Source organism: Populus trichocarpa, chromosome 7, assembly GCF_000002775.5.
Source record: "Populus trichocarpa isolate Nisqually-1 chromosome 7, P.trichocarpa_v4.1, whole genome shotgun sequence".
In the NCBI taxonomy this organism is placed as follows: Eukaryota; Viridiplantae; Streptophyta; class Magnoliopsida; order Malpighiales; family Salicaceae; genus Populus; species Populus trichocarpa.
The window spans coordinates 15072223-15096298 of NC_037291.2; the positions used below are offsets into that span (position 1 = coordinate 15072223).

General features: G+C 35.5%; 2 protein-coding genes and 2 pseudogenes across 5 annotated transcripts; 2 read left to right on the top strand and 2 right to left on the bottom strand.

The window, feature by feature from the left end:
* Positions 1-465: 465 nt before the first annotated feature.
* On the bottom strand, positions 466-5029 carry LOC7459947 (BTB/POZ and TAZ domain-containing protein 3). 4 transcript variants are annotated; one of them, XM_024604908.2, is made up of 8 exons: positions 4751-5028; positions 4536-4622; positions 3929-4056; positions 3403-3793; positions 2912-3042; positions 2403-2709; positions 1319-1632; positions 466-756 (listed from the first exon to the last, which is right to left on the bottom strand). In XM_024604908.2, exons 4-8 carry the CDS (start codon positions 3742-3744, stop codon positions 627-629), a joined length of 1224 nt encoding a protein of 407 aa, XP_024460676.1. In that variant the 5' UTR covers positions 3745-3793; positions 3929-4056; positions 4536-4622; positions 4751-5028; the 3' UTR covers positions 466-626. The 4 variants fall into 4 exon arrangements, with proteins under 4 accessions (XP_024460676.1, XP_024460677.1, XP_006380271.1 ...); XM_024604909.2 differs by lacking the exon at positions 3929-4056 and having other exon boundaries at positions 4236-4622; positions 4751-5029; XM_006380209.3 differs by lacking the exon at positions 3929-4056 and having other exon boundaries at positions 4751-5025.
* A 5237-nt stretch (positions 5030-10266) lies between these two features.
* LOC7469550 (UDP-glycosyltransferase 74F2) lies at positions 10267-12737 on the bottom strand. The gene is made up of 2 exons (XM_002309701.4): positions 11907-12737; positions 10267-11287 (listed from the first exon to the last, which is right to left on the bottom strand). Exons 1-2 carry the CDS (start codon positions 12549-12551, stop codon positions 10559-10561), a joined length of 1374 nt encoding a protein of 457 aa, XP_002309737.1. The 5' UTR covers positions 12552-12737; the 3' UTR covers positions 10267-10558.
* A 652-nt stretch (positions 12738-13389) lies between these two features.
* On the top strand, positions 13390-20505 carry LOC7469549 (flavonol 7-O-beta-glucosyltransferase UGT74F1-like; annotated as a pseudogene).
* Positions 20279-22619, top strand: LOC7486059 (UDP-glycosyltransferase 74E2-like; annotated as a pseudogene).
* Positions 22620-24076: the final 1457 nt, after the last annotated feature.

Genomic DNA, 24076 nt, shown 5'->3' on the forward strand with positions numbered 1-24076 from the left:
AACAGTTTCTAAATTGATGGAACTTGCTGGTTTTCCAATGGAAGGGGTAGTGATTAGTGTGACCTTCAGGCCTTTCGAAGCCAAGTGTTTGGAGAATTGAAGTATTGGGTTTATAAATCTAATGGAAATCTTCAAAACCAAGTAAAATCGAAATATTTCGATTCAATCGTTTTGATTATTCGTTTTTTTAATCTTTAATTATATATGCCAATCCCAGTTTTATAATTATACTTCTATAGCAAAATTCATCAATAATAAATAATTTAAAGTGGATGAATTTTTTTTTTTGAACCCCAAGGTAATACGAACTAGAGTAAATTACATTTATTTAGTCCTTATAGTTGGAACTCAATTTAATTTAGTCCTTAACGTTTCAAAATCTGTATTACGATTTAGTCCCTATGGTAGATTTTACGTTAATGTTTCCTCTTCCCTCGTTATTTTAATCATACGCAGAGAAAGGACTTCGAGCAAGGTGTAATGAAGATACAAAGTTTGTACAAGAAACATTGTCGAACCACTTTGCCGATTATTGTTTCTATCTTACAGTTGCCATTACATTATACAAAACAATGGCCTGGGTGTGTTGATGGCATGAAGATACAAGGTTAAAAGAAGTAACGGGGTCAGAATAAATCTATACGCCGAGCAGAGAATGGCCCCAAGGCGTTCTTGGCTGCTATTACTTTGCTGACCAGCAGTTTCCACTTAGCTTCTTCTTTCTTTGTTTGCTGCTGCATTTTTTCCTTGAAATGCCTATCAACAAGGAAAGAGAACACTATCAAGATACTGCAGCATGCATATAGTTTGTTTTCCTTCTTTTCTGATTGAGCATATCAGCTCCTCAAATCAAGCAAGTAGGCTATCATATACTCCCATCACCCAAACCGAACAAGTAGAAAGAAGAATCCGTGAAAAGTTTTCATGGGAATATCAATGTCAACATAGGAGCTTTAATGCAATCTTCAGTATGGTAATGAATCCAGAAAAAAAAAAGTTAATCAAAACAAATGAGCCTAATTTGTACTGTTACACAAACACAACGCAGATCTGACAAAAAGCTTGTAAACTATTTTTCATCTATTTCCATGCTTTAAAAAATTTCTTAACATAATTCCACATTGAAGGACATATTTGGATATTCAAATTCTTTAATAAGCAAAATACCATTCCGGCAAGTGTAAATGTCTTTTGAAAACTGTCTTGTTTTGGCTTCTAGTATTTCCTTTTGTTCAAGTTTCATACTCACTTAAATGGATTTTGAAACCCTGAAAATAAAGGCATGGAGGCAAATGATACATGCAAGTTTCATTCTCACCTGCAAAGCGGAACCTTGCAGGAATCAGGCTCATCGCACATACGAGAATGTAGCTCGAGAAGCTGCCACATGCGTTTGCAGTGAATGCAACCACCTGGGACCCGAGACTTGCATTTGGAGAAATGACGAACTAAGGACTCAAGTGCTTTGCAGGCAGGAAAGTTGCAGGCAACTTGGCTTCCTTTCAGCATTTTATCACTAGGTCCAATTGTCCTACACCCATCCCTGCATATGTGAAGGAGGGCCTCCATTGCTTCATACAGTTGCAAGTATACTTTTCTCTCTTCTATTTTCCTCAGCCTCTCTTGTTTTCTCTGACAATAAGTGAAACTCAGATTCCATTTTGTGAAGTTGAACTACAAAAAATATTACAGCTTGTACCAGATAATGTAAAATTTGGATCATACATTATGAATCACGACTTTGTATATGAGCATTGATTTGAGGAAAAGAAAATGAAGAAAGAAGGGGTACAGAAACAGCAAGACCAACTGATTACTAGAGTTAATTCACGATAGTAAATATCATTTCAAAAGCATCATCGAATTTTATTTAGGCTTCAAAAAATACAAGGGTGGGAGACTGATGTCAAGACTACCAAGTAGACATTTCACTGAGGGGAACATGTTCCTCGACTCATCCATAACCACATAGTTATTCCACTGCGAAACAAGCTGCTAGACTCAACCACTACTGCAGACTAAGATGAAATACCTTTTCCTGATTGAAACCGGAAGAAATTCCACTTAGAAGCATTTTTTTTAGACAACTTCTTCTCAAGGTGACATCCACCATATACAACGTGGCTAGTGCCAATGTTTCCCAAATAAACTGAATTTACAGGATTCCAATTTTAACGGTTAAATTAGGCATGTGAAGATCTGCTAGTTGCTACTTCCTCACCTTGAATTGGGATCATAAAAATAAAAGAATGAAAAACATTTCATGTGCTTGCTTGTAGCATGTCATCTATGGTCTAAACAAGTGAAAACAACTTAAACTGCATGTAATTCTCTGAGTGCTTAAAATAACTTGCTGCATATTCTATATTATTGTTCAATATAAGAATCAGGAATTGACTTACCGAATCTGCTTCGACAACAGATTCTACAAGCTCTTGTTCAAGGGCAGGGTTAGCTCGCCTCATAACTTTCCAACCTTCAGTTGATGATACAGATTTCAAGTCCTTCACAACCATACGAACACAAATTAAGGAGAGTCGTGGCGCATCGCAGCTCCTTGCCAACTGAAGCACGTCTATCACATTTTCTCTGGTCAGACAATCCTGCTCCAGAAGGTCTATACAAAATCTTTTCAGTGACGGAACAGAGTATGAGTGTGATAAAACCAACAGATGGAGAACAAACTTTTTCATCTCATCCTCTTCATAGCTGCATTAGAATATCAAGAATGGTATCTTTATTTAAATCAGAGTACCTTAGACAATGAAAAACCAGAAAGGGAAGCATTTCTATTTGAATCTGTTCCAAACAAAAAATAACAAGATTACATAACATTCTCTGTTACATCAGTGATACAGTCCCAGAGAAATTTATTGATGAAGAATATATGGAAAAGGATATTTGAAGATACCAGGATGAGTACAAAAACCGAATGAACACATGGACAGCTTCACAAAGTACACCAAGAATGCTGATGTATCTAATTCCATTTTTAACTTTTGACCGCTGCAGGATAGTCCCAAGCACGGGCGACGCAGTACTCTGCAAAAGGAAAAGTAACAGATATTAAACCCAGCCACCACATTGAACCTAAATTTCTTAGTGATTATAAATCAACTCCAGGTGTATTCAAGATAAAGATTACGAATTTTGTCTTTATACTGCCCCTCTGTCTCCATTTATCAAAGAAAACTTGCAAAAACACATCTTTTTATATTCTAGAGGCAACAATATTGAAACGCCTTAACGAATGCATCAGGTTTAAAGAAGATGGCAAACACCTATTTTATCTTTTACATTTCGATATATGAAGTAAAATTCCTTTACTCAAGCAGGCATCTTTGATGAAAACAATGATACTTCCAAGTAAATAGATATGTCAAGGAAGTCTAATTAACTCACCAAAACATTGCAATGAGCTGGAATATACGAGTTGCTCTCTGTGATAATGTAGACATCCGAACCGTATGCTTCCTTGAATAGCCTGTCCCATGTATCTTTTGTTTCCTTTGGAACAGAGCAACTCGCTGAGATCCTCTTACAATGGCTGGTTGTTTTAGATGTTGTATTAGGATAAGGTGGCGGCTTGGGGATGTTACGGGTATCATACACAGAAGATGTGGGAGCTTCCAGCACATTTAAGACATTGGTTGATTTGACCTCCTCAATCTGTGTATTGAAACATCCACCAAGAGATTCACTAGCAGCACAGAGCCAAGGAGAATCGACATCCGGTGAAGCCATAAGTTATCTGTGGTTTCTGCTGTGTAAAAGTAAAGTCTTGCTAGAAGATCTGCAAGAAATTAAATTAAACAATCAAACAATGTATAATTGTTGGTGGACAGCAAAAACAAATTAAACGAAAATGCAGAAAAGGGTCCATAAAATCAATAAAAAAAAAGCAAAAGAGAAGGGATTCGGCATTTACAGTAAATATTAATCCTATAACAGTCATGTATGAAACTAATCCAAATACATAGACTGCCTAATTTTTGTTTGAAGATGGTGTCATGCATCGAACTATTGGCCCAAGATTGCTTCACAAAGAACGCCAAACTAAACAATATACAAATCAAAAGTTTAAGGAATGTTATCGAAAGGAAAAGGAATCAGTTGCAGAAAATAATAGAATAAAGAATAAACATGATTATAAAATAAAGGTAAAAAGAATAAAGAAAGCAGCATATATTAAAAATGATTAAAATAACATAATTCTTTTAATAAAAAGTCCAAACCTTTTCAGTGTTCATTCAACCCTGCTTTAAAGCACTCCAGCTCTCACAAAAAAAAGATAATAAGAAAATTTTTTTTACTAAAAATTGCATTTTCTTATGCACAGAACAAAAATAAATTGAAATAAAAAAAATATCTGGACAGAAAAATCAAGCATTATACATAGACAAAAAAAACAGAAACCATAAAAGCAATAAGAAATGAACTTCAGAGTCTTCTACAATTGCTTCTTCATTTTCTTTTCCTAGAATTTCCTCGGCAACCAAGCAGAACTAAAATAGTAACCAAGTAATGTACCATACCTTTCAAAGCTGGAAGATTCGCTGATCTTCTGCAAAGTTTTACTGTATAATACTTATATATACACTACCACTGTATCACCAAAGCACCTGAAAAAAAAAATTACCCCACAATCTTAAATACTTTTTCTTCAAAGGTTAATCTTTAAGCCAAAGAATTCACTTAAAACTTACAAACCCAATATTTTTTTCCAAAAAAAAAAAAAAACAGAGAGAACCTGAATGATGCCTTCTTGATCATGTGGGCATAAAAGAAATGAAATTTCCTTATAGAAGAAGTGGGTTTTTTTTTAATAGTATAGTGCGCTGTTAGAGACAGAAAGGAACAGAGAAGGAGCTAAAAGGGGTACAGTGTTGGCACAGGGATAAGTGGACAGGGAGGAACGAAGCAGAGAGCATAGAAGAGACGTGTGCCTAAAACAAGAGGCACAAATGATGCACGACTCCCTTATTATTTATTTGGACTTTTGAGTATTTTCTTTTTAACAAATTTGGACGTGTTTGATTCAGTTGAGAACTTGAGTTACCACAATATTAAGTTAATATGATGATCATGGGATTAATTTGGATCGAATTTTTTTTTTTAATTTTTAGAGTTAACTCCATCAAATATAACTTAATTCAAGATTATATTTCAAGAGTTATCTAGATTTGCTTTGATAGAGCTTATTGTGGACCGGCCATGCCAGAAAGAAAATACGATTTAAATCCCCGATCGATCAAGGCAGTTTGGATAATCAGTCGGCAATTTGCTTATTATCCATTTTGAAAGCAAAGCAAAAAAATAAAATAAAAAAATCCCATAAATATTATTCCACCAATCAAATAATTGGAATTTCCAGGTTACATCACCATCAAGCCAGCAAGTGACGGATCAACTTTATTTGAGAACTTTCATTGATGGTTCCTACATTGTATGCTTCTCTAATTTGGATCTCTTCAATCTCTACACATATCTCATAAGCTACATCCAAAAATCTCTTTAATTTCTATACATATCTCATAAGCTACATCCAAATCTTATTTTAGAGTGAAATTATATCCAGAACTTAACTGTTTTCTTGCATTCTTGTGATGTTTAAAAATATGTTTAAATTTGCGGTCGAAATTTAATTTCATAGTAAAAATTAATATTTTTTATGTTATGAAACGCATTATGAATACAAAAAGAAAAGAGAAGATAAACTGAGTTCGTCTTTCTTTCACAAAGTTGACGAGGGGTGATGGTAGGTAAAGCTTTATACAGAAACAAAATGGGGGCCCAGTTTAGTACGTCCAAACAGACGACCAGTTGGTGACCAAAAAAGGCCAAGGAATCAAAACCCTATACATGGATGAGTTGACAGAGGACTCCGGTAGAGAGAGGAGGGAGAAGGAGAAGGACACAGTGGGGTGGCCATTAACGACCTAGTGCTCGTAAATGGAAGGTAAGCCCGCAAGAGATGAGAGGGACAGGGAGAGAGATAAGGAGATGGTGTCGTTGAAAAGTGAGACCTTTGAATGAAAATGATTTGACAATGAGAGAGATGAGATGAGGTCGATGAGATTCATGGGCCAAAAGCTGACCAGCCGTGTGTAGCAGAGTCCCATCACTTGGGTCCATCTTTGATGCCTTTCTATTGATTTTTTTTTAGCTCTAGCATAGTAATAAAATAAAATAATATTATATAAAAAATATTTAAAAAATTAGTACAGTTTATAGCATAGTTTTGAAACCCGATCCGGTCATTGACCTGATCAAGTGATCTGGTCATGGATTAGATGGGTTGACCCGAATTAACCCGGGTCAACAAAAAAAGCACCTATAAAAAAAATCTCTCCTTTTTTTTGTTGCAAAAGTTGAACTGCTCTTTTAATTCAAGCAAATAAACATTTACAAAGACAACCACTATATAGTATAAATGACATTTCAGGAAAGTATAGAAATAATCCCAGACCACTAAGTCCTATAATGGCTACAAACTCAAATTTTCTATTTCCATAGGCACCCAAGCATACCTTAGCTTCTGAACTTACTGTCTCAACCACGCTAGATTTTACATCCATTAGATAATGACAATGAGACACCAGAACAAATTCCACAAAACCACATATCAACAATTACTTCAAAAAGAAAAAACCTGAAAAAAGGACCATGACCAAGGCACTTCAATTGGCTTAGAAGAATGCTTGCTTCCTTCGCCGTGTTTATTTGGTTTCTTGTTTGTTTCTTTGCTCAGACTACCAGACTCCACCTTGGCAAAATCCGAACCAGACGGGGTCTCAAGAGGCAATGCATCTTGCAACCGGCGCCGGTTCTTTTGATCTAAATTAGAGTCAATTGTTACTCTCTCTGTCTCTGGTTTTCCATCTCTCCTTGACCTCTTAGGACTTCAAGAAAACAAAAAATCATTTAGCTGGGTTTCAAAGAGCTGATTTCCTCTTTCGTTAATTAGGTTTGCAACTGTCCCCAATATTGCTTCATTCTTCTTAAGCGTTTTGGCCTTTTGAAAGGCCAAAACGACGTCATTTAATGACTGTTAATATTAAAAAAAAAATAGACTGGGTCTCACCCGAGTTTGACCGAGTGGACCGGGTCCCAGGTTGACCCGTCGGGCCGGTCCAGGTTTTAAAACTCTAGTTTATAGAATTGTAAATAATATTCGTTACTTGTGAGCAACAACATGAGATTTAATAAAAAAAAAGTAAAGGAGAGAGAAAAAGAAATAAAAGAACAAAAAAAAAAGATTCTAGAAACATATAAAAACTTTAATGACGACAACACTAGTATCGTTGGAAAGATTTCGATGAAATAAATTTAATAATACTAAGAAAGATCACCAACATTGATCGGAATGGATCACATGAGTGACCTAAGGATTAGTGATCCCTGACACTTTTGGATGACTCGTATGACACACTCCGTTCACCGTTTGTAATATTCTTTGGTGTCGTTGGGTTCATCTTTTCAAGTTATTTTCCATAATATTGGTGGTGTTGTTATCAGAGTTTTTATGTGTCTCCAAATTTTTTTTTAACCTTTTTCTCCCTCCTCCTTCATAAATTACAAGGAGGAAAGAGGAGAGAGAAAAAATAAATAAAGAATAAAAAAATCTAGAAGGCACACCAAAGCTCCATTGATGACACCATTGGTACCATAAAAAAATCTCGACAAGACGAATCCAACGACACCGAAGGTGTTAGGGCTTATTTAACTTTGAACCGCTCGTGTGACCCACTTAGCATCGTTGGTGACCTTCCTTAGCATCGTTGACTTTGTCTTTTCGATATATTTTCAACAGTATTAGTGGTGTCGTATATCATCAGAGTTTTGGTGTGTCTTCAAAGTTTTCTTTCTTTCTCTCTCACTTCTTTTGCCTATCTTTTTATTGAATCTTCTGTCTAACAATTTTGTAATTTGAAAGAGACAAATACTACTTATGATTCGCAAGTTGCATATGTTATATGTGACTCTCTATGCTATATTATTTTTCTAAATATTTTTTGTATCGTATTATTTTATCAAATTTTTTACCATGCTAAAAAAACTCCCTTTCTATAAGCTAATGAATATTCAAAGAAAATTTTCATTTCAATGGAAAAAAGAACAGGGAACCTCAATCCATAATGATAACTAGTTGTTTGGGGTCTCCATTAATGATGGGATTACCGAGTGTTGGAACATTTTCCTTTAAGATAAACCAATTTTAGGCTTGATAGAAAAATTCGAGTGGTTGAAAAGGCTACTATCTTTTAACAACTAAAGTATCTAGGCTAAGCAAGCATACTAATTAACTTAACAATCTTTTAATAATTTGGTTCACGGGATAATATATGTTATACATCAACCGTGAATTAATTATAAGAAAAGTTAAGAAATATGGGGAAATTAATATAGCTTTTCTTGTAAGATTATGTAGATTGCTATAGTGTTTTTGCACGTTGTTTTTTTTTTTTATTAAACATATGGTTTTTTTTTATGATTTTTTTCAAAATTATTTTTGACAATTTTATTTTTTTTAATTGAGAATTTCGTTTTGTATTTTTTGTATTTTGTCTTTCTATGAGATTAACAGGTTTGTTATGGTAACTCAGGTTGCTCTAATTTATAGATTTGGTTGTTTTTTTAATTGAACTTGATTTTTTTTATAGTTTATTTTTTTATCATATTATTAAAAATTTTTTTTTAGAGAAAAACCATGTTATTAAACTTTATGAAGTAATAAAAATTAAAATATGCAAGGGAAATTATTATTCACCCAACACCTATTACACTGTGGATTACAATAGTAATCAACAATGTTTTGTTTTTTTTTTTTGTGTTTTTGAATTTTTTTTTTGACATTTTGTTGAAATCTATTTTTATCAATTTTATTTTTTAAAATTGAGATTGTTGAGAATTTAGTTTCATAATTTGTTTCCTTTTATTTTGCCTTTATATGAGGTTAACGTGATTTACGAGTTTACCAAGGTAATCCAAGTTGCCTCAGTTTAAAAGTTTGGTAGGTTGTAAAATAGACCTGTGCAAGTTTCAAGCTCAAAGAGCTTTCACTTGAGGAGATGTGTTAGAGAATAATATAAATCATATCTTGAAATCTCACATAACAGCTTAATCATGTATTTTTAGCCGGATAATTATATGATATATAAAATTCGTACAAACCGGAAAACAAAAACCTCTTCAATTGGCAAGCAATGAAGGGCTTGATTGAATTGTGGGGTTGAAGCAAGCACCATCTGGAGGATTAGTCTGGATATCTTGGTTGGTAATAAACAATTTATTTTTTTCCCGCTGTTATATTGTTTAGTAAGTGTTAATTAGACAAAGGATAAAAACCGGGATCATATGTTAAATAAATAAAATATGAAGGTAGAAGCTTTAAGGAAGTAAACGAGGGGTTATTCAAAGCTTTTAAGAGCCAGTTTATCTAAGCCATTGCTTTTGCTTTTTGAATTGAAAAAAAAAAGATTGAAAAAACATTGTCTTGATCCATGCTTTTCAACTAAAAAATAAAAAACAGAAGAAACTTAGACAAAGAAAGCGATGGCTATCAACATCAGGAGAGATTAAGGAATGAACTTCTTACGTAGTTATCATTTTTGTTTGACTAAGGCGAAGAAATGTGTGGCTGCCCTTTGCTTCTAATGTGAAGTTGCATCATTGCAAAGGTCATGGGATGGAAGCAATCCAAAGGAATCTTCGTATATGCCATGGATTAGTGGAAAAGAAAACAAAAAAAATTGTTATTTCAGAAGAACACCATCCCCTAGATAGCACCACGCACATACATTTGCCCTTACGAGTTGATTGTAGTTTATCCCTCTAATTAGTGTCCTGTAAAATTTCAAATGCAGAGAAAGCTCCATTATTTGGGGCAACGATGATGACTTAGATAACTTAATTAACGAACATGATCAAACCTTGAATTGTTTGCTTGGTATTTTTGTCTGAAAATGGCCCAGAGCCATTTCTTATGGCAGCCATTTTTACTCCATAGTCTGAAGGTTGGCTCGTTGGCCTGCTATCGATTCTCTTGAAAAACTTTTATTTTTATTTTTAGAGATTGAAAAAAAAAGACAATATTGAACTTATATTTTGAGAGGATAAAAATTCATTTTAAAACTGTTTTAGAGGTAAATTTATTTTATATTTTATATTTATTTATATATCTTTAACCAAACACAACTTCTAACTAAACACAATTTAAAATCTAAATTACAATTATATATAACATCCATAATCTGAACCAAGAGATTAGAACAAGCAAATGACAAACACTATTTATTGAATAATATATAATATTCATTTTTTTTATTTATCTAACAAATTTTCATAATAAAAAATAATTAAATATGAAAATTCAAGTAAACATGAAAAATGTTGAGACAAGAAGACGGGAAATCCCAAGAAAATCAGCATGCACATCACAGTCCAGAGAAGGAAGGATACACAGAAGCTGAAGAAAAACAGGGTCCTCTCTCAACAGATGTGGATTGTGTCTGTGGCTTTGTCCCAGTTTCATGTTTGATACAGTATAAGCTGCAATTCAATTCTTGAATTTTAGAATCTTAGATACCAATTCATCAATGTTCTTGTCCGAAGAACCACCTTCACTAACAGCCTCAATAGCCAACTCTCTCCATTTCTTTGCATTCTTTTTCATCTCTTCGCCCTTCTCTCCCTCCATCACTTCCTTAATACAACACTCAATCTCATCTCTTGGCACAATTCCTTCCTCATTAACCTTAACTCTAATTCCCACCTTCCAAACATCCTCTACCAGCTTGGCGTTTGGTGGCTGGTCAGTCCACTGTGGCATTGCCACCATTGGCATGCCAAGACTCAATGCCTCAATTGTCGAGTTCCAACCGCAATGTGTAAGAAAACATCCCACAGCTTCGTTTGCTAGCATCCTAACTTGAGGACTCCACCCCACCACACAACCCTTTTCACCTAAGTCCTCCAAAAATGTTTTGGGGAGATTGATTTGCCCAGATTCCCTTATTACCCACAAGAAATAGTAATTACTATTCTTTAAGCCCCAAGAAAGTTCTTCAATTTGCTTCTCACATAGGTTAGAAATGCTACCAAAGGCCACATATACAACTGACCTTGGTGGTTTATTGCTGATCCAATTGGTGGAAATAGATGCGTGTAATGTAAAGAGATCAAGATTATAGTAATCATCATCTTCAATACGCTTGTCCAAGTATCTTGATGGAACTGTTGGTCCAATTGTCAATGTTGGGCAGACTTTTGATATTGTATCCACTGCCTGTCCAGAGAAAACACAGAATATGATTTTGTTTTTTGAACCATGTCAGTTACAGACTAATCTCCAACACTCGATAGTTTTATACATATGAAACGGTTTATTGCACCAGAATTATACTATGTTTTAAACGGAGTAAAATTTAATTTTTTTAACTTAATTTTTTTTAACTTTCAAAATTTTTTAATATCCTAATATAAAAAATAATTTTAAAAAATAAAAAATATTATTTTAATATATTTCCAAATAAAAAATACTTAAAAAAAACACTTTCAAACAAACTTAAATTCTATAGCAGCGGCACATAAATATATATTTTTTTAATAGACTTGTAGGCCTGGGCCTCTAGCTGAAGAATTAGGGGTGGGTCAGGAGCTTTTCTATCCATAACAGGCTTAGCTTTGGTTTTATTTCTGAAATGGTTGGTGCCTTTTATAAATCAACCATAATTGATTTATGATGTTTAGAATATCTTAATACTTCAATTAAAATAAAAATATAAAGAGGGTTTACTTTTTCACTCCATAAACTTTGGGAAGTCCCCCATCGGTAGAAAAGAAAATAATGGAAGCATTAAAGAGAGTTTGCTACAATTGAACCATGAAGAACATATATAATTTACCTCAGCCTCTAGCTTGTAGAAAGTGTTGATAAGAATGTAATCAACTTTGTCTGTATTGGAAAACTGATCCAGCAACATCTTGAAGTAAGCAGGATACGAGCCAGGGACGTTAATGAAGGATGGCATGTCTCGAGACTCAAGCAGAGGCAATCCAGGAATGGAAACAGGTGCTGAAGTAATTGGCAAACTCAGCAATCCATGCTGAATGTTGTAATAAATATAATCAACAACACAAGGTTGAGTGAAAAAGGCAGCTCCCATGACCCCGAAATCCTTAGCAACATCCAAGGCCCAATGCAAGAAAGGCTCATAGATGACACAAACAATAGGGTATGGTGTGCCTCGATACTTGACAATAAGTTCAGCTAGGGTTTTTGAACCTGCTGCCTCTAGCTTTTGGAGATAGAGTTCACTAGAACCACCTGTTGGAAAGCCTTCTTCATCAAAACCGTCAGAAATTACATCAAGATGGACAGGGCCGATTGAGGAGCCGAGCTTCATAGACTTGGCAATGAAAATGGATGTTACAAGAGTGGCTTTGAGCCCTTTGGAGATCAAACGCCTTGAGAATTGCATCATGGGATTTATATGGCCTTGGCCTGGATATGGAACTAGTAGTACATGCCCTTTCCATGACTCCTCCATCCCTAAATCTCTCCCTCAACTTGAGCTCTCTTGGTGACGGCTAGCACTACTACTACCCCTCGTTTGTGGATCTAGAGTTTACAATAATAAGAAGATGACATGAAAAAACAAGAGATAAGGGAAAACTTTTGAGGATTTTTCTCACGGCACGTGTTTTGGACTTCATAATTGTCTTTATACGATAATCCAATTCAGTTGATTTATCAGAATCATTTTTTTTTTATATAGGTATTATACCAAACAAAAAACGATGCCAGCTGTTTGGTGGTCCTTAATTTGATGCAAATAGTGTTTTGCTTTTTTTTTTCAAACATAGCATCTTAGCGTTGAAAGTTCCTCAGATTTGGATGCATTCGGAATTTTCATGCGACAAGCATTTCGAATGACCATGTGAGATTTGGATGCATTCGGAATTTTCATGTCTGCGAAAAACAACTATCTATAGACAAGTCGGTACTGCTAGGATTTCTCACAATTTTAAAAATCATGCCATAATCCTGGAGATCATGCTAATTAAAGATTGTGAAGATAATGCTAGTATTTATATCCTTTTCAACCCTTCAATTCTACTTATAAAATTCAGATCGGTATAACAAGTCAATCTGGTCACCTTTAAACCTGGACTAACTTGATTGAAGAAAAATAAAAAAATATTTGAGCTGACATGACCCAACACAAAAATCCGGATAGACTTGGCTGTTGATTTTTTCTATAAAAAATATGTTTTTTAATTAAAATAAAATCATTTTGATGCTTGAATTATTATTTTTTATTAAGCAGGATTACCTAAGACGGATGACCACGTCAGGTTTTATAAGTAAGCCATCAATCTAATAATTAAAAGGTGCAAGTTCAAAGAATGTACTGTAATCTACAGTAAATGTCGTCGTTGACAACGAGGAGAATATTCCTTACCATCCACTCACTTCCAAGAGACCCTTATGAGCCCTACGGAGAGGGTGTGAGAGATGGAAAACATGGTGAATACGAGCCATGTACTAGTAGTTCCACTGCCAGGCGCAGGCCACGTAAATCCCATGCTGCAGTTCTCTAGGCGTTTGGTCTCCAAAGGGCTCAAAGTCACCTTCATAATCACCAAATTCATATCCAAGTCCAGGCAACTTGGCTCATCAATTGGTTCCATTCAACTCGATACCATATCAGATGGCTATGACGATGGATTTAATCAAGCTGGTAGCAGGGAACCCTATCTTTCAAGCCTACATGATGTTGGTCCAAAAACCCTATCAGAACTCATCAAGAGATACCAAACCTCTTCAAGCCCTATCCATGCTGTAATATACGAGCCTTTCTTGGCTTGGGCTCTGGATGTGGCAAAGGATTTTGGGTTATTTGCAGCTGCTTTTTTTACATGCTTGTGCTGTTGATTACATCTTTTACAATGTCTACCATGAAGTGTTAAAGATGCCAGTTACTTCAACCCGTGTTGATCGAGGGATTACCACTACTGCTTGAGCTTCAAGACTTGCCAACATTTGTTGTTCTGCCAGATTCATATCCTGCTAATGTTAAGATGACCATGAGTCAGTTTGCTAATCTGGACAAGGCTGATTGGATCCTCATCAACACTTTCTACAAGCTGGAGTGTGAGGTAGGCAATTTTGTACCGCATAATTGGACTTTACAACTATTTGTACTTCCTTTTCAGTTTCTGGGAAAATCTCATTCTTTTTCAATTTCCATCCCAAACCAATTAATTTCATCAATTCCATCCCAAAGCTATCTTAGACAATTTGTCCCTCCATTCAAGAACTGTAATGTGCTTTTTTCTTTTGTGTCTTTCGGCTACTGGAGGAGGCAAATATACATCGTCTAATTTCTAATAGGTCTGGGATGAAATGATTAAAATTAATTTCATAGGGATGGATTTGAGAATCAAACAATATTATCTTAGAATCATAATGAGGTCTTCTCTACTCTTTTGCTTTCTATATCTATTCGTTTGCCTTGATTTTTAATTTTTTCTAGAAATGTATTCAAACCTATCCACATCGGTCTGCATGGGTATTGTTGAGTTTTATACTTGATTAAAAAAGATGAAATTGAATGGAAAAAAAAGGCAAAACAATGAAAAAAAAATTGTATTGAAAAAAACAGAGTGAGAAGCTTTTTAATTATGGAACTTCATAGGTCGTATGAACAGTGAAGGTAGATTAAAAATATCAAAGTTTTTTAGATGCTTACGCTTAGGGTAATTTCTACTCGGCATTTGAATCTAGTGAGACACGGTGGTACATAGGTCATTATATGCCATAAAGTCGCATCTCTAAGCACATGTCAAAAGGAGAAATTATAATGTTGGCTTCTTTACATGTTGGTGGCCAATCCTATCAAGATCAAATAATTGTGAATTGTAAATGATTAAAATTTAAAACTCTTAGCAGTAAAGGTAACAGAATCATGAATATTTAGAGATAAATAATTTGAACTTGTTGTGTTTTTATGTTATGTAAATTAAGGGTCCAAATCTCCACAAATATTTTGTTGTTCGTTCAGGTAGTGGATACAATGTCAAAAGTTTGTCCATTATTGACAATTGGACCAACAATCCCATCAATATACTTGGACAAGAGTATTGAAGATGAGGATGACTACGGTATTAGTCTCTGTGAAATAGACGCATCTCTTTCTATAAATTGGCTCAGGACTAAGCCCACTACATCAGTTGTATATATGTCCTTTGGTAGCTGTGCTACTCTAAGCAGCAAGCAAATGGAGGAAATTGCGTGGGGCTTAAAGAGGAGCAATTTTCACTTTTGTGGGTGGTGATGGATTCTGAGAATGGGAAGATCCCAGAAGGGTTTGTTGAAGAAGTGGAGAATAAGGGATTGGCAGTGAATTGGAGTCCCCAAGTGAAAGTGCTAGCAAATGAGGCTGTGGGATGTTTTTTCACACATTGCAGTTGGAACTCAACAATCGAGGTATTGAGCTTGGGTGTGCCAATGGTGACAATGCCAGGATGGAGTGATCAACAAACAAATTCTAAAATCGTTGAAGATGCTTGGAAGGTGGGAGTCAGAGCTAAGGTTGATGAGCATGGAATTGTGAAAAGAGAAGAGATTGCCATTTGCATAAAAGAAGTGATGGAGGGAGATAGAGGCAAAGAAATGAAAATGAATTCCAAGAAATGGAAAGATGATGGGGACATCGAACCGGAAACATTGGTTACGCACGCGTATGATCATAGACGATGGAGGATAGCCCAAACCATTGAGAAATTAGGCTTTAACTTATGTTTTTGGGTTTAATTTATATGAACTTTTAGTGAAGATTTATTAATTTGGTTTTATTTGTTGGGTTTGATTTAATTATTGTTGGGTATTTTATTTAGTGGGCCATAAGCCCAAACGCTTATTCTAGTTAGGGTTTTAGTATTTATATCTTACTTTTCTAAATGTTAGAGAGTTTTGATGATTAATGAAAATATTGCAGATTTTGCATATCTCCAATCCCCTTTCTTCTTTTCTTTGCTTTCTCCTATCAGCTTCTTCTCTAAAAGCTTCTTTCTTTTCCCGGCTTTAATTCTTTTGTTCGTTGTCCCGCATCAAATTTGGTATCAGAGCATGGCTTTTAATTGTTCTTACAATTAAACGATCTACATGTCTATGCTAAACCCTAGATCCAGTTTGATAAAAAAGAAAAAGAAAAAGAAAACACTGTTCATCGTCTCCACCAGCAAACAGCCCCGCAATCAACATTTTACACCGTTAATCATAAAAAACTCTTCATCTTCCTGAACAAGATTGGCCCCCACAACAGCCCCCGCAACGCCTCCACTGCAACAGATCAGAATCTATAACAACTCATCCACCAGCCACCCACAAAACCCATCACAGCCATCCCTGATTTGTGGTTCACCACAGCAAAGGCAGGCAGCGCAATAGATCTTCATCTGCCCTGGTCCATGGTGTCGTCGCCCTCAGCAGTAGCAACAGACCCACACAGCAACAAACCCGCCACCCATCAGCGACACCACAACTCCTTTCCTCGCACAGCCGATCCCAGGCAAAATCACAGATACACGTTCTCTTGCGCCATCACTGTCAATAGCAACAACGAATTACGGAAGGCAAGGAAGCAAGGAAACAGAAGCTCCCAAGGAAAAATAATTAACCTTGACACGTCATCAGCCTAGTCAGCGCCAAGTCAGCAAATACTATCACGTAATCAGCCACGCTGCAGCCACCACAGATCCAGTCCAGCACTTCCCCTCCAACGCCTCAGCCATGCCATGCCATGCCATGCCATCACAGTAGTTCAACAGATCAAACCAGCAGCCATATCAGATCGTCTTCTGCAGCAGCCAAACTCAACATCAGCAGCAACCATTAATCCAGACAGCCATGCCACGCCACTCTCTCTGCGGCCACCAGTTCCTTCACAACAGCTCCATCACCACAGGATTAAGTCTTCTGTCATGGAGTTGTCACAGAAACCCAAATCACGGGTTTAAGAATTCATTTGTTTATTAGTTAATTTATTATTATTCCCTTTCGTTGATTCAATCTGTAACTTTGTTTTATATTGATTTATAAAAAAAAAAAGAGAAGTAAAAAAAAAAAGTGACAGTAGAAAAAAAAAAAGAGTGAAAAGAGACAGTAAGCCAAAAAGGTTAAAAAAAGAAGGTGACAATAATAAAAAAAAAAGAGTGAAAAGAGACGGTAGGCCAAAAAAAAAAAGAGAGAAAAAAAGTGAAAGCATCAAAAGTAAGTCATTCAGGAAATCACGACGACATCAACAACAGCTTGCATGATCCAAAGAGGTGCATCCATGATCAAATTCAATGATTTAAATCTTGATCGGTAAATTACTCTACTTTTTAATTTGTTGATTTTACTATTTTGGTATTGCACTTGGTATTCAAAATTATCATTAATATTACTTTTGTGCCTAGAAAAAAAAAATCTCACCTTGCATTTTATCTGTTGAGTTTGCTGAAGCTAGTAAAAGTTGTGAGCATTATTTGATTAATCATTTACATTTAAAAGGTCTAGCATTGCGTGCTTATAATTTTCCTGGCATAATATGTTCTTGATTAATCTTCACATAAAAAAAAAAGTTAGTTTTATTTTTGTATTGTGATTTTACTTGCAAGAACCATTTGTGATCTCAATGTTGCATGCATTTGTGTCATGATCATCTAGTGTCCACGCTTAAGTTTACACTTACCGTAGACTCAACCCTTAGTGATACTCTTATGACAATTTAAATGGAACTGCAAACTTAGGTGATCAACATGTTTAAAAGAATTGAGCCCCAAGAGAATTTTCGAATAAGACACTAAAAGACCAATAAATATCACAAGAATAATCATTATGGACAAGTTCACTTTGAATGCCACCAGTATGACTATCATTTAGGTTACTCTAAACATGATGACTTTGATGAGCGAGTCTTAAGTCCTAACAAAATAGAAGCCCCCACTTTTGACGGTCGTCATGACCCTTGGATATTTGATATATGGATTCGTGATATGGATCGATTCTTTGAGTGGCATAACTTGTCTGATAATAAGAAAGTTAGATTTGCTAAGATGAAACTCATTGATGAAGCCAAAATTTATTGGAGAGATGTTGAAGATTGTTTAGAGATGAGAGGTAAACCTCCTATAACTGATTGGATCAAAATGAAACAAAAACTTTAGGAGAAGTACCTACCCCAGTCTTATAGAAATAAACTCTTAGGCCAATGGAACAATCTAAGACAAGGGAATAAGTCTATCAATGAGTATATAACGCAGTTTAATGATTACATGATTAGATGTGCCATAAGAGAGAATGAAGCCATGACTTTGCATAGATTTTGTAGAGGCTTAAATGATGATCTTAGAAGAGAAGTTGTATTTCAAGGTGTATCTACCCTTAACCAAGCTTATACCTTAGTTAAAAACTACAAGTTGGTCGCAAAGAATCAGTGGAAGAATCGTCAGGACTCTTATAGTATCCCTATTAGGTCCCAATTCAGAAGTAGTGATCCTTTGTTAGGTGCTCCACCCCACAGACCTAATCCTAGTAACTCACAACTTTACAAGAAAGATAAAGGTAAACGAGTTGTTAATGAAGTGTCTAAAGTGAGTTCTATGGTTAAGTGTACTAATTGTCTAGGTTTTGGTCATATCTCTTTAGATTGTACCTCTAAACCTTTAGTCATCCAAAAATATAAGGATCTAGGTAAAGAGGAATATTGTAGTGTTGAAGTGTATGAGCCTAATCTTGAGGATTTTAGAGACCTAGATGACGAGGATGTGCAAGAAAAGGGACTTAACACAATGAGTCCACATGAGCTTGAGACTGAGGTTAAGAAAGAGTCTGATATGTTTGCTTTAATGGTAGAGGAAATTTTAGGGAACTCTTCAGTGGAATCGCCTATAGAGATGAGTATGGTCTTAAAAAAGTTTCATGATATTAATCCTCCTAAACTACCTGATTCCTCATCCCACATGCTCGGTGTCCCACACATCATAAGTTTAGAGCAACATGTTGAGCTTCTTGACCCCTTACCACATGCACGTGATAAGGAAGATAAAGATAATCCTAGGTTACTTGATTGTGTCCATACCATATCTACACAGGTTTCAGACAATGTTTGTCTCATTCCACACCCTCAATCATTTAGTGTTCATAGTTACAAACCTGAGGAGCCGATAGAACAACTTCCCATATCTCCCCACGATAGGATGTCTAAGTCAGCTGAGCCGTTACCATGTAGGGTTCATAATTTGCATATTGAGATCATGAAACAAATTCAAGCAAGTAATGAACAATACAAATTTCGAGCTGATTTACTTAAATATCATGATGCACTTAATGTTGGAGATTACTTCATGATACAGATTAGACCTGAACGGTATCATTTGAAAACCGATCATAAATTACAAGTAAGTAGTGCTAGACCATTCAAAGTGTTGCAAATGATTAAATCAAATAATTATGTCATTAAATTGCCTTTAAACTTTGATATTAGCTCTACTTTTAACATGAAAGACCTCAGTATTTATAAAATACAGCCTACCCCTGATGCTCCTTTCGATACCCCTACCTCGTTATCCATATCTTTGGCACAAAAGGAACATATTAATGATACTTTGAATGCACAAGTTGTCTTTACCAGGGATGGTGAACTTCAGCAAATCTCAGTATATGGGCTCGACGACCAGATTCAGACTATACTTGGATTATCAGAGAGACATCATAACAGTTTGATCCTTATCTTTGAGAGCATTATCGGAGATGCCATGACCTATACTCGACGGGGTCGATTTCTTCCAACCCCGGGAGAATTGATGGGGACACCGAACCGGAAACATTGGTTACGCACGCGTATGATCATAGACGATGGAGGATAGCCCAAACCATTGAGAAATTAGGCTTTAACTTATGTTTTTGGGTTTAATTTATATGAACTTTTAGTCAAGATTTATTAATTTGGTTTTATTTGTTGGGTTTGATTTAATTATTGTTGGGTATTTTATTTAGTAGGCCATAAGCCCAAACGCTTATTCTAGTTAGGGTTTTAGTATTTATATCCTACTTTTCTAAATGTTAGAGAGTTTTAATGATTAATGAAAATATTACAGATTTTGCATATCTCCAATCCCCTTTCTTCTTTTCTTTGCTTTCTCTTATCAGCTTCTTCTCTAAAAGCTCCTTTCTTTTCCCGGCTTTAATTCTTTTGTTCGTTGTCCCGCATCAAAAGAGCTGGCTATCGAGGCTACGAGCGAAGGTGGAACTTCTGATACTAACATTAATGAACTGGTAGCTATGTTGAGAAGCACCAAATGATTTAAATTATGTCACCTTATGCACAATGCATTTGTATTTTATTTTTTTCTAAGAAATTACAGTTAAAAAATATTAATAATTGAAACTTGTTAATCCAAATAAAGCAAATTACATAACTGATGAGGTGATTTATCACCCAAGATGGAAGATACTTTTGATTCTAATCTCTTCACAATAATGCACCTGTATTGCCTTATGATTTGTTTGGGCATAGATTTTGAAGACATTTATCTAGTTCAATCCACGTCCTGGAATGATCATGTGATTTCCTTGTTGTGCACATAGTTGTAATTTGAAATCACATGTTTCACTAATATCAAGTCCTGTCACATTGATTATAGTAGGGTCTAGTAATCTTCGAAAGGCTATGGTTTATGTGAATATAAATGAGAAAAGACCCACATGGACCTCCATATGTTCAGAAAAAAACAATTTAAGGAGAAGGACAGAAATAGCAGGTGTCCATCATTGTAGAGTGATATTTTATTAAACTATTAGTGATTTGTTTTTGTTGATTATAGGTTGCACCTGCCCTGACTTCATCTCTATAATGACTCTCTATTGTGTTTGAGAGACAAGAATTGAAAAAAAAAATGGTCAAGGAAAAAAGAGTTAGGGAGAGTCATGTCCTAGTACTCCCTTTGCCTCTGCAGGGTCATATAAACCCAATGCTGCAATTTTCCAAACGTCTAGCCTCAAAAGGCCTCAAGGTCACGCTCATCATCACCCCTTCTATTGCCAAGTCTATGCAAGGCCAAGATAGTTCCATCAATTTGGAACCAATCTTTGATGGATCCAAGGAAGGTGAAATGACAATAAACATTGATAAGTATTTCGAGCGTTACAAGCTCACAATGCCTCACAGCTTATCCAACCTCATTGATAGATATAATGGTAGTGAATATCCCGTTAAGTTTCTCATATATGATTCTGTCCTACCATGGGCATTAGATATGGCTCGAAATAAAGGCATAGAAGGTGGTCCATTTTTCACTCAATCTTGTGCAGTTACTGCTGTTCTTTATCATGCCGCTCAGGGGGCATTTCAAGTTCCAGTAGAAGAGTATGATCAGGCAGCCGTGTCCTTGCCTTCGTTGGAAAATTTGGAGTTCAATGATCTACCATCATTTGTTAGTGATGCAGGTTCATATCCAGCTATACGAGAACTCCTCCTTGGTCAGTTCTCAAATTTTCTTGAAGCAAGATGACTGATATGGAATAACTTTAATGAGCTTGAAGTTGAAGTGTGAACTCCTATTCCTTCATAATATAGTCATTTCTTTTGTTCATTCATGGCTTGTTGAATACTGCTTGACATTTTGCTATTTCTGTACCAGGTAGTGAACTGGATGAGAATCAATAAATGGCCAATCAAACCAATAGGACCAATGATTCCATCAATGTTCTTGGACAAGCGGTTGGGATATGACAAAGATTATGGCTTAAACCTTTTCAAGCCCAATTCAGATGCTTGCATGAAGTGGATGGACTTGAAGGAACCAGGGTCAGTTGTGTATGTCTCATTTGGAAGCCTGGCTGCCGTCGGAGAAGAGCAAATGGCAGAGCTGGCCTGGGGTCTTAAATGAAGCAATAGGTGCTTCCTATGGATAGTAAGAGAGTCAGAAGAGAGTAAGCTTCTAAGGGACTTCGTAAAGGAGACATCAGACATAGGCCTAATCATAAAATGGTGTCCTCAACTATAAGTTTTGGCTCACAAATTAGTTGGATGCTTCATGACTCATTGTGGGTGGAACTCAACACTCGAGGCATTGAGCTTAGGAGTGCCAATGGTGGCAATGCCACAGTGGACTGATCAACCAACCAATGCTAAGTATATCACTGATGTTGGGCATGTAAGAGTTAGAGTAAATGTAAATGAAAAGGGGATTGTCACCAAAGAAGAGGTAGAAAGGTACATAAGGGAAGTCATGGAAAGTGAAAGAAGCAATGCGATAAGAGGGAATTTTGATAAATGGAAGAAATTAGCCCAAACGGCAGTAGATATAGGTGGGAGCTCTGATAAGAATATTGAGGAGTTTGTAACTGAGGTTGCTTGCACGTCCCAAAGGTATCGTAAAGTGAGGCACTTGCTGTCTTGATCTGCTACTATAAGATGTTATAGGCATATCAATACATTCATTTCTACATTTTATGAGCTTTTCATTCTATTCTTGTAAAATATTTTATAGACATCAATGCATCTTCATGGGGTGATTGTGAATCCACAGATGGGCCAGTAAAAGATGTTATTGACATCCTTACATTTGATCAGAATACCTCATGAATCAACATTACTACTTATTAGTGCTTGAATGTAGCACTTTTCCCTGCAAACAAAACCTTGAATATCATTAGTCTAGTGTTCATGTAGCTGTTGAGACATCTGTATTGAAGTCATTTGGACACAAGATGAACATGAAGAGGATAAAACATGCTGCTTCTTCAGCCACAAAATATACTTACTGGTTGCGACCCATAAGTAATCACCATTATAGCGATAGGAAATGATTTTATGGAACAAGGGCCCTCTCATGCCCGAGACCACTTGATTTATGAAGAATGGACTTCTTTTTCATTTTTTAAACTGAGGTTTTTTGTGTTGACGTACTCTAATAGATAATCATGAAATTAAGACATTACTCTACCTTTATTTATAATGTTGTTAATTGGTTGCTATGGTTTTCACTACAGTGATGCCTCGACAAGTTATCTCTAACATTAAATCTTGATAATGTTAGATATTTCTTGGTCATGAAAGTTGATTTCAGGTATTGCATCAATCAAAGTATATAAAAAAGAAGAAGATGTTTAGTTTTACTTGAGAGGAAATCTGTAAGACCCAAACTTTTGATTCAAACCTAAGCCTAAATCAGTCCAAACCCAAGCCTAAATCAGTCCAAACCCAACCTAAGTTAATCTAGGTATATAAAGAAAAGTTGCAAGAGAGTTACTTTTCTCTCTTCTAATTCTGTGGCCGCCGTGACCCTTCCCTCATCAAACTAAGGATTTCAATTTTTGATCTTGAGTTTTTAGGTTTAAGAAAAATGAAAGTAGCAAGTAAGTGATTCTCTCTCATGTTACTTTTAATTATGATTTGTTTATGGAAGGATTAAAAAAAAATAGAGAGAGAGAGATTAGGGTTTATAAGGATTAGAAGTTCATGTTGTTAAGATTGATTTATGATTATTAAGGGTTTAATGTTAGGTGATTAATTAGTATGTTGTTAGAAATAAGAATTTGTGAGTTAATTTGTTTAAATTAATTTTTATGGGTTAAGAAATTCATTTAAACCTTGATGGAAAATCTGGACAGAATGATCTTGAGGTTGAAGATGACCAAATTTTATTTTGATCCTTGATTTATAAAAAATTTCAGTTTAGTCCTTAAACTTTGAAAAAATTACAATTTGACCCCTAAATGTATTTTGAGATTTTGGACAGTGTTATTATGAGATTAAGGATGATTAATCTCAGTTTGATATTTGATTTGGAATATTTTCAGTTTGGTCCTTAAAATTTGGGAATTTGCATTTTAGTCCCTAAACTTTATAAAAATTACAGTTCGGCCCCTGGTTCGTTCTAGACAGAATTGAAGATGGTTTATGAGTGAAATTTCAGTATGGTTATGTATTTACAGTTTGGTCCAATTTTGGTAAAATTACGTTTTGGCCCCTATTTTGGATAATTGTCGTTTTAGTCCCTAAACCTGGTTTTCTTTTATGCA